Consider the following 11,850-nt stretch of genomic DNA (forward strand, 5'->3'; position numbering starts at 1 on the left):
TTAGGTGATTTTCTTTTTTCTGTTTTTTTTTTTTGTTATTTTAAAGGTTTTGGTTTGATAAGTTGTGGATTCTGTAAAGTTTTAGTCTTGCTTATTTAGGAATTCCGATAATCATCATTGTTGAATTGGAAGAGATAACCTTATACGTATTAGCCCTGAATTTATACTCCCTCCTTTCCATTCCATATGATGTAGTTTGACTTACTCAGAGTTTTTTAAAATATCAAAGATTTTTGAAATTTGTGGTAAAAATATGAGGTTTGTGTGACTATTAGTCATTGCATTAGGGGTAAAAAGAGTATTTAGAAGTTAAATTGTTGCTAAATGTAAAAATGTGTCATTCTTTTTTGGATTGACCGAAAAGGGAAGTGAGTCATATATATTGGGATAGAGGGAGTAGTTATTTGCATGGGTTTAGGTTGAAGAGTAAGTGTTGCTTATACTTTTTCTCTCGTGTTGTTTGCCCAAGATTGTTAATAGCACATATAGGTAAAATTCAATAACGAGCTCATGATGAGGTGAACAGTGGTTCCAATAATGTTGAGCTTACATGAAGTCATTTTGATGTAGTTTCTTTTTTTATGATTTTTGCAGCATATATATCGTGTGGCTTTAGCTTCAATTTGACGACTTTGCAATTCATGTTGTTTTAAGTTTGCTGTGGAAGTTTCAGTACCTCTTTGTATGACCTTTCAAAAGCTTAATGATTCGGAAAAAAGTGTTCTTGACTTACAAGCGAAAGAGGCTACCAGGTTCTGATCTTTTTCCGGAAAATGGGACTCATAATACACCTTCTGAGTGTAGAAAATCAAAGGCCGTAGCCCCTTTGCTGGAGGAAGAGGAGAAGTATGACAACCCTAGCTTCAAGGATGAAAAGAAAGACTTTGAGGTGAGATCTTTGATATACCGTACTCCAATTGGTTTAGGAAACCAAACATTCTATTGGAGGCATGAGGTCTTTGTTGTGCTTTTGATTGAGGTGTGGTAGTAATAGTAGTAGTTGTTGTTGTATGAGGTCCTTTTTTGTGGCTTGATTTTCTTTGGATAGTCATCTTCTAATTTATGTCGTCACATTTGTGTTAATGTAACTGTGGCAACTATTCTGAATTAAATTGTTATCTACATATGGATCATCTCCTAGATTTTGACTTACTAGTGATTCTTCATAATCAATAAACACAGATGTGTAGTGTGGTGCATGATCCCAACACTTGTATCTCTTGCTTTCAGACGTACATTATGCAAATGCTAATTATATGATTATTAGCTACTGTCTCTAATAGCCGTTCAATCTGTGTCTCTCTTCCTCTCTGTCATTGTTTTGCTTTAGGGAAATTGTTTACTTGCAATTAGAATGACAACTAGGATGAAGAGTATATTAGGGTAAATTCAAGAGTTCATGGTGTTCTTCTTGTGATGAATTGCTTAAGTTGTATATACTGAAACATGTTTGCTTGTGCTTACATGATAGAACTGTTAGGGGTGGGTGCAAACTGACTGAAACAATAGTGACAAAAGAACTCCTTATGACGGGGTGTGGGTTTAGAAATTGGTATGGGAAGTGTGAGAGCGTAGACTTTGGCAGAGTTTTCATAAGTAGAACTTGATTTTTCATTTTTTGTCAGAAAACCAAGTTTTTTTATAGTACATGGTCCCAAAGGTGATGTAGTGGTCGAAACATGGGAGTGACAATTCAGGGATCCCAAGTTTGAATCCCAGCTATAACCCTCGATGTGAGCTCATTATCTCTGACCATAGCGAGCAGGATCACTTTCGCAATCTTGTGCTAGTGGATTTGGCAAGTTGCCCAGTTGAATAGTTGAGGAGCATGCAAGTTGGTCCAGACATATCAATTAAGAAAAATCTCTCTTTTGTACGTGATAAGCAATCACTTGTTGAGTTTGTAAGCTACTACTAGATCAAACAAACCGTTGTTGAATTATGTTGGTTGAACTTTTTATATAGGGTGAATATAATCTTCTCCCTCTTTCGTTCTACTATCAAATTAATTGTGAAGATGCAGTCATCCCCTTTATTTTGTGTGTTCCTAGTATTAAACTTGTGAAACTATTGGAAATGCTTTCTTCCATCGTGAACTGATCTGTTAACACAAGACAACCTTGTTAATCTGAAGGTAAATCAATTTAACACAAGCATATTCACACAACTTGTCAATTTCTTTTTCCTAGGTCTTCGTTACTAGTGTGCTATCCATGTTGATTGGTCTTCGCACTTCTACACCCCCCCCCCCCCCCTCAAAAATCCTGCTGCATCACTCCATCTGATCTATACTTCTTTCCCTGCTGCTCAGTTGTAGCCTAGCTGGATCATCATAATCCCTTTAAATTTCTTCAAGTTACGCTATGCACATTTCCTGCTTCCCCTATCTTGCATGATAAAGCAAAGAGAAAAGAAAGATAAATAATAGAAAAAAGGATAGAATTGAACAACCGTACATGCATCTTATGCAGAAACAACTGATTGGACATATTTGATTTCAACATTCTCTTTTAAGTTTACTTCTGTATTTCTTAAGGATGAAATAGTGCGCACCATTGAAAAATTATTTGTATCAACTTGCACATTTAAATGCCTGTTCCTTGTCAAAATCAAGATAGCAGATGGGTAATTGAGTTATTGAAATTATTTTATACTTGTATGATGTGTTCAGGATTTTTATTATGACTCTTTAGAGACTGTGACTGTTAGATAGTCAAGCTTAGCCTGAGGGATGGATTTTGAGCTTCAATGTGACTTTTGGTGGCATTGTGATTTTCATTGAAACAATCTTCTTCTTGCCTAAACTTCCCAAGTTGCTTAATTGCCATTCATCTTTGCAGGATAATTCTGAAGAAGTTCAGTCTTCAAAGGGTTCCAAAGGGCCTCTCTCTGAAGGAGAATCGCGGAGTTCACAGAAGAGATTATGTTCTTGCATTATTTCAGGCAGTTTATGTGATAGTAAGTGCACCCAGAAGTTTTCTCGTTCCCCGTTGACAGGATTGAATTCTTCGAGAGAACAGGATTTGGTCTCCCCAAGTTCTGGTGGTGAGAGGGGATGCAATATTCAGGATTCTGATTCCTCTGATTTGGTAAAACTGAGTCCGGAAGAAGCTGACACACTAAAAGATATCTCTCTGATCCCCTCTGTAAATGCAGTTAGTACAAGTAAATTGTCTTCCAGTCTGATTACTTTTCAGCGAAGAGCCAAGCGGGACAAGGATGCAGGCTGGGCAGATGCCAAGGGCAATCTTGAAGCTGAAGATGTTGCTTGCTTATCAGTTGTAAATACTGCATGTCTTGTCGCTCCTCATGACACTGAAAAATCAGTTGCTAAGAGTTGCTTGGTGGATCTTTCAGCAGATTTTAAGCATCCAGAGGTTAATCCTTATCCTAGACAAGCCACTTCATTGCTAGTAATGAAAAGAACTTTTGTCCGTTGATTTTTAGATGATACTAGAAAGTGTGCCATATTAAACTTATTCATAATCTGAAACATATCTAACCAGTTTTCGGAGATCAATGCTGATTATTCATAATCTTTTCTAATTTATTTTATAGTTATTCGTATTCCTAAACTAAAAGTGCAAAAATGGCAGAAACAAAACACAAATAGATTATGCATTTGTAGGATAGCCATAGTATTTCTCTAGACTCTTACTTTGAATACATGAGATATTTATACTCATCCTATTTTTCCTTCGACTGTTACAAATATTATATTCTGTGTTTCTTGTACGAGTTCTTAGTAACCATGAGCATGCAGATTGAAGCCTAGACTCTGCTGACTTTTGCAATATAGGGTATTAAATTGATGTCTAGATTTATTTTATTTTTGAGGGCACTTAGACTAATATTTCTTGGTTTTCATCTAATTTGTTTGTTTTGTTTCTATGTATGTTTGGATTTGGTTTTAGGAGATATTATTTTGGGATGTTCTGAGAGTTTTTTTTGTTTTTATATTCAGAAACATAAAATAAAAAATATTTGTATAAGAAAACAAAACAACTGTGCAAAAACAGAACATTCTTTTTCTATGTCCAGACAAGGCTCAACCAAAGTATTTCAAATGGATTATGTAAATTTACTTGCTTTCCTATAACTGCAGATACTAGCCTACAGGTTCTGTAATTTGAGAGACAAATTCACTTTGCATGAGACTTTTTTTTCTGCATCCTGCTTGAACTGGTTACTTGGTTTTCTCCTTTGACATGTTAAGCTATGTGAAGGCATTGATAACTCAGGTTGGTGGAACCTGCTTGCTGCTCTGTTCGTCTTTGCTGTCCTACTAAACACCCGATGAAGACTGACATGCTAATTATTTCTCTAGAAAATCATGTTATTCCAATGTTAACCAAGTTTTTATTTTGTTATAGACAACCAACGGAGGTGACACTTATCGTGCATGTGCTGGATCTCCTTCACAGATGAAGATGTAAGCTTAACTATCGCCTTATAGTGAAGTTAGGGGACAGGTTTAATGAAAGATTCTTCTCTGGAAATGTAACCTAGTTGAAGATATTCAATTTTAATTTCTGGATTTTGCTTGTACAGATTGTTAGATGTTAATGAACAGCCTATCTCAGTGAAGGAAGCTCCACCAATCGACGAAGTAGCTGATCCAAATTCTGGAGTAGGTTTCTCTGGTTTGGATGACGGTGTTGCTTCAGATGCTTTCAAGGAGTCATCATTTCATAGCCGCCCTCAGGACCCTTCTTTTGATGGTTTGTCCAGAACTGAAGTGCCAATATTGTCTCCCTTAGAGGTTGCAAGTAACAGTGGTTCCCAAGCTTTAGATATATCTATACCTTGTGGTATGTATTTTTATTTGGTTTTATCCTCCTGGATTTAAGATATATGTTTTTATAGGAGCTCATGTTCATGAATTTTATGTGTCTCAGTATGCTTCTGTTTTAAATTACGATGTTCAGATAGTGATGACAAAATGGACCGCAATAGGTCAGAACAAGCATCTGATGAACACCTCATTCCAACTGCACTGGAAGTTCAGCTGAACCCTCCTTGCTCCTTGAATGGAAATGATTCCATGGTTTTACATAGGGTGCCTTCTGATAAAAGTTTGGAATTACTTGACAACAAGCCCGAGAAGCTAACTCCAATTCATGCAGAGTTGCCTGAAGCTGGTTGCTTATCTGGAAAAGCAATGGTTGATAGTTGTGCAGGCAATTCTTCGAAGAATGATTTACTGCAGGTATGCGTAGTGTTAAAGAAACTGCTGCTCATCTCAATCTCTACCAGTTTTCTGTGATGCTGTGCACTTCCAATTGAGTCTTTGACGTTTGATTGAGATGCATTAAAATGTTTGCTTTCAGCTTTTGTCGGAAGATAGAACCTACAACTTTTTCCCATCAGCAAGCCTGCAGGAAAATGAGAGTGCTCATGCTAATTCTAAAGAAGGAAAAGCTTCCTCGTTAGAAGACAAGAGACATTGTGCGTTTACTATAGCAGAATCCTCAGATTTTCTTGGTTTGTCACTGCCAAGTCAAGCTTTAGTTTCGAGATCCTCACAGTTGGCTGACGTATGGAATCAACCAAGCGAATTCATTCAAGGAGCAGCTTCTCAGTTTTCTGTTGATGCATCAATGCTTCACCGACATCAAATGATCCTGGATAACATTCTTAATAGAGCAAGATCTCAAAACGGAAACAAGAGGAGATTTGCAGAAAAATTAGGGTCTCCAACCATGTGGTCAGAAGAGGAGCTAGATTCTCTTTGGATTGGTGTGAGGCGGCATGGAAGAGGTAACTGGGATGTGATGTTGAGGGATCCAAGACTGCGCTTTTTTTCCTGGAGGACACCAACAGACTTGGCAGAACGGTGGATGGAGGAACAGTCGAAACTTTTACATGGAAAATCCATTTCCCCTGTGAGACAGTTACATAAAGCTGATGTTTCGTCCCATGGTATGGATGATGTTCAACTTTCACTTGGGCATGCACATTCCCAGTCAGAGGGGAACATCCGGAGCCAAATACCATTTCATTTTCCAAATGTTCAAAATACTTCGCACAAATTACTTCACCTGGCTACAACAAATGTAGGGACCTTAGATTCTCTCTGTCTCAGGGGAAAACACAAAAGAGCTAGATTCAATCAATCCGAGAACTCTGCAGGTTCAGGTGTTGAATGTTCATTCAGTTCTCGAATTATGAACAGAGTGTCTGAAGTAGGTAATTTGCCTCACTGGCTTAAGGAAGTGGTTGCTATCCCACCCAGGCCTCCTGGATTTGCCCCAGATTCTTCATGGTTTATCCATCCATGGATTGGTCCACCGTTTTCTGAACCTAACCGAGCTCATTATGAATCAATGAACAGACTGAGCGACTTGTACACTACAGCAAAAACTGAGCTGAATAATGGTAATGCTGATTGTGCTCATCTCCCTATGAGAGAGGGGAAGCAACATTGTAAGACAGAAGCAGATGAAAAAGTTGAGCTGATTGTCATCAATAGCGACGCCTCATCAGAGGAGACGATATCAGATGATTGTAATGTAAGGCATTAACTTAAGTTGGGATTTCATAATTCAACAATGGTTAAGCTTGTATAAAAGTAGTTTAAGTATCTCAGCTATTTCTCGAGGGCGAGATTAGCTGAATGAGGTAGTTTTTATTTTCCCAAATTCTTATTTTAGCTATTTGCTGGTAGCTGTATGTTGTAAACTCACTTTAGTTCCTAATTAGGGATTGGATCAAAGCCAAGCAAATCCAAACTCCTTCATAAACTCAAGGCTGGTAAGCTTTCTACCTTTGCAAAATGTGATAAAAGTCCAGGCTGATGATCATAATAGTGAGAGTTTGGCATGAAGGAACGCATTTTATGATATTTGGTAAACTAATGACTAATAATTTTTCTAGGAGTGTTAAATGTGGCCCAAATAATAGTGATTGGATACATACTAATGAAAAAATATGAGTCAAGAATGATAGTGACATGACAGATTTACTGTTTGTAGGGAGAGTTAATTAAATCTACACTTTAAACTAAAAGGTAAAGTAGGTGTACTATGGCGCAGTAAAAAAGTGATTTTATGTAACGTATCTGCAGTCTTTTTTGACTTCTAGGATCCCTTCTTCCTACAAGACCTTCTCTATAGCCTTGAAATGTGGTTTGTGACTTGTGGAAAAGGATGACACGATAAACGAGGCAAACCATATGCTTGCGGTGAATAAATTCTAAAATGGGTAATGCTAAATGACTAGAATTTGGTCAGAAATTTAAAAAAATTATAACATTTTTTTAATTTTAAAATAAATTGATCATTTTTTTTTATTTTTAGTTAAAAGGTATTAAAATTAAAAGGGTAAAAATATTTTAAAAAGTAAAATAACATAGGTAAATATCATTCTGACCAAAAAGATTTTTCCTTCTAAAATTTGAAGTCGGTTGAAGTTCGATCAAAGTCAATTATTTGGGTAAACAAGCGTGAAATTGATTTTGACGGTTTCATTTATTGGAGCATCAGAAGTCAGTTAAGACAGTAGTTAATAATTAAGTCGGTATTAGTGTTTCATAGTCCTTGCTTATTTAGGAATCTGCATTAGCTATATCAGCAAATATTATTTATGTAGTTCAATTAGTTTAGGAGTCTTATTAGTTCTTTGTAACTCTATTTAATACCTTTCAGCCTTCATTAATAAAGTATCATTTTCCAGAACCTATTGAGTCTTTACATGGTATCAGGGCTCTTACGCTCTAACGAGAACGATCCAATTTTTTGTCCTTCCCTCTCCTCACGCAGATCAGCAACATGACCAATCACAATGGCAACAATCCTAGAGTTGTCAATGCTGATAACATGATGGGTACCAACAATATCATTCAGTTTAATCCTGCGTCCCAATTACCCCTCAAACTAAGCGGTGGTCACAACTTCGCCACCTGGAAAGCCCAATTCTACATGCTTATGTATGGATACAACCTCTTTGGCCATCTCGATGGGACCACTCTGGCCCCCAATCGCACGATTACCCTAGGCATGAACACATCTCCTAATCCTACCTTCTTAACTTGGTTCCGTCAGGACAAACTCATCTAGAATACCCTCATGGATTCTGTCGAACCCACCATTGTTCCTACTGTTGCTGCTGATGACTCGGCTAAATCAACTTGAGATGCTTTACATACCACTTATGCGAACAAATCTCAAACTCGGGTCTTTAGTTTGCCTGATCAGCTTTCCCGTGTCACTAAAGAATCTCACTCCATTTCTGATTATCTTTACACTATTCGGTCTCTTTCGGATGAGTTAGCCACTGCTGGTGCTCCTGTGTCCAATCCTGAACTCATCGTCAAAATACTCAGTGGCCTAGGTCCTGAGTTTCGTGAGATCTCTGCTGCCATTCGTGCACGTGATATGACTATCTCCTATGAGGAATTGTTTGAAAAACTACTGGACTATGAACTTTTCCTTTGCCATGAGGATGCTAAGAAACTGTCTAGTCCCATCACTACTGCAATCGCTACTCTCACCAAATCCAATACCAATAATCGCAACAGTCGCAGGCAGACCAACAATTCTCAACAATGGCGCCAGAACTCACATCCAAATACTCCATCACAATGGCAGTCCAACTCAAATCCAAATGGTGTTACTTGATGTCAACTATGTAATAGGATTGGCCACACTGCCAATGTCTACCGCTCGGAGTCTCACAATCACTTTGAAGCCAAAGCCAACTATGCAACTGGGTTTACTACCGCAGCCGACCCTTGGATAGTTGATTCAAGAGCCACCCATCACATCACAACATAATCACACAATCTACAATCGTACCATGGTACCGAGGATGTATCCATGGATGATGGTAAGAAAATTCCCGTCTCTCACACTCGTTCTACTCAATTGAATGCATCAAACAATGTTTTCAAGTTAACCCACACTTTGTGTGACCCTTCCATTAAACACAAACTTCTATATGTTTCTAACTTTTGTCAAGACAATCTAAAGTCTATTGAATTTTTTTCTTTTGACTTTGTTATGAAGGATTGAAAACGCGGAAATCGTTGGTGCACGGCCGGACCAACAATGGACTGTATAAGTGGCTTGTCTCACAACCTCAAGCTCACATGACTGTACCATCCATTTCTCTCACTACTTGGCATCAACGTCTTGGTCATCCTCACTCTAGAGTTCTTAGGTTTATTTTAAATAAATTCTCGCTACCGTTTCATGAGTGAGACAAACTCTTCCATTGCAATTCTTGTTAATCCAATAAAGCCTATCGACATCTTTTTACTCAATTATCATTGTGTAGCTCTAAACCGCTTCAATTATTTTTAGTTATTTATGGGGGCTATCACCGATTTTATCTCTTGACAAGAAGCTGTATTATTGTATCTTTGTTGACCAATATACAAAATACACTTGGCTCTACACATTAACTAAAAAAAGTGAAGTCAAAGACATCTTTCAAAAATTTCANTCAAGCTCACATGACTACACCATCCATTTCTCTCACTACTTGGCATCAACATCTTGGTCATCCTCACTCTAGAGTTCTTAGGTTTATTTTAAATAAATTCGCGCTACCGTTTCATGAGTGAGACAAACTCTTCCATTGCAATTCTTGTTAATCTAATAAAGCCCATCGACATCTCTTTACTCAATTATCATTGTGTAGCTCTAAACCGCTTCAATTATTTTTAGTTATTTATGGGGGCTATCACCGATTTTATCTCTTGACAAGAAGCTGTATTATTGTATCTTTGTTGACCAATATACAAAATACACTTGGCTCTACACATTAACTAAAAAAAGTGAAGTCAAAGACATCTTTCAAAAATTTCATCCTTTGATGGAAAAACATTTTGACATAAATTTTTTATCGTTGCATACTGATGGCGGAGGAGAGTATAAAAGTCTTTGACTCTTATCTTTCACTTCACAACATTGAACATGTCTCCACCCCACCCTATACGCTTCAACGAGTTGCACTTGTAGAACGACGACATCGTCATATCGTTGAAACACTTGCAAAAACACTCTTACATGAGGCATCCCTTCCACCCCAATTTTGGTCTTTCGCGTGTCATCATAGTGTCTACCTCATCAATCGTCTGCCAACCTCTCACCTAGTTAGTCAATCTCCATTCCAGCGTTACTTGGTAAATCACCCGATTATAACTCCCTACGGATTTTTGGGTGTTTATGCTATCCATGGCTTAAACCATACTCCAAAAATAAACTTGAACCAAAATCTACCCCGTGTGTCTATCTCAGATTCTCCTTATCTCATCACTGTCACCAATGTTTTGATCCAATTTCTACAAAGGTGTATTTATCCCGCGATGTGCAATTTATTGAGCATATTTTTCCATTTAAAAATTTGTTCTTCAATACTACCATTAAATCAACTCACCTGGAATGGGCAAAAGCCACAATGCCAAATTCTTTAGACCCCACGCCTAAAATTCCTATAGTTACAGATCTTCCCTCCTATTAGAAATAGAAGCTTGCACAATAACAAATTTTCTGTCATCGTCTACTCCTTCTCCAGCCAGTTTCAAGGCAACTCATACTCCAGTCCTCATCCGACAAGGCATTAGTGGCGAACACAACTTCACCTCCTGCACATTTCCTTTCTCCACGTAAATTTCCATCTCCCTCATCTCTTATAATTCCCGCTTCCCAAAACCCATCTTCTGTACCTACTGCCCAGTGTCTCCCACTACTACGCCTCCCCACAAATTCATACACGCCTTTCCCTTTTAAACATACATAGCAACTCGTCTCCTCTCATTATCTATCAACTTCGGAACACCAACACATCAACCCACCTGGACCCTCGGCCAGCCAGTCCTATCACTGATTTGGAACTCGCTACTTCACCGCCTAACTGTTCCTTTCCTCCTACACGTGCTATCACTTGATCCCAAAACAACATCAACAAACCTAAACAAATTTTTTATTACCTAGCCAAATTGAAAGGTTTCACATCTTCAGCCTCAAACCATCTTATGGGGGATCTACATCCCTTCCCATAAAGCGCCTCAAACGGTGCCATATCTATGCTGGAGTGATAACTATTATTATAACTCAACAATCAAGATTCAAACAAAACTTTAACAAAATTCCTAAAGAACTCATAAACTTTTCTTTCAAGAACACAAATACGCTGAATTAAATCATGTTTGGCTCGTGGGTGAACTAACCCAATGTTATGTGATCTCACATACCTCGTAGGGATCAACCCTTGGCGAAATTCACAAGCTTAGCTTCAAGAACGTGACGAATTATTGCTTCTCCTCCTCCTTTCTCCTCTTATTTTCTCTCCTCTCAAAACACTAATTAAATTTTGTAAAGAGTAAAATGAATAAATTCAGTTTAGACCCAAACTTAATTACCAAAAACGAAATTAATTAATTGGGTGGTGAAAATACCATAATACCCTTCTAAATTCCGGTTTTGACTTTCCTTATCTAGACAACCCAACTTTGAATGGCCATATCTCCCTCATACGAACTCGAGCAAACTAGGCGGCGTTGGAAAGACAATTCAAAGATATTTCCTAAGGTATCTGGTAGCACACATAAATCATCCTGATCTAGGAGTTATGGTCATTTGAAGTTGACCCAAAACTCAAACTTAACATAACTTAAACAAATTTCCAGATTTTTTTCATTTCTTTCCAAAATGACTCTTTCTAATTCTAGCTCTTTCACTTAGCGAGGTGTTACAATATCTCCCCCTTGGGAACATTCATCCCCGAATGAGATCACTCTACGTAGGCTAAGGGCGTAACATCTAACATTCAGTTCAAACACCCAACCAACAAATCTAACACATCAAGCATATAAATTAAAGAGTACTAAGAAGAGAATTAGTACCT

General features: G+C 37.8%; 1 protein-coding gene across 1 annotated transcript; it reads left to right on the forward strand.

Moving 5' to 3' along the window:
• The first annotated feature begins 596 nt into the window (after window positions 1-596).
• LOC125856522 (uncharacterized) lies at window positions 597-6,715 on the forward strand. Its single transcript, XM_049536085.1, has 6 exons — window positions 597-889; window positions 2,841-3,377; window positions 4,374-4,432; window positions 4,552-4,811; window positions 4,929-5,209; window positions 5,331-6,715. The coding sequence occupies exons 1-6, from the start codon at window positions 704-706 to the stop codon at window positions 6,522-6,524; spliced, it is 2,517 nt and encodes an 838-aa protein (XP_049392042.1). The 5' UTR covers window positions 597-703; the 3' UTR covers window positions 6,525-6,715.
• Window positions 6,716-11,850: the final 5,135 nt, after the last annotated feature.

The sequence above is a fragment of the Solanum stenotomum genome, chromosome 2 (genome assembly GCF_019186545.1).
Source record: "Solanum stenotomum isolate F172 chromosome 2, ASM1918654v1, whole genome shotgun sequence".
In the NCBI taxonomy this organism is placed as follows: domain Eukaryota; kingdom Viridiplantae; phylum Streptophyta; class Magnoliopsida; order Solanales; family Solanaceae; genus Solanum; species Solanum stenotomum.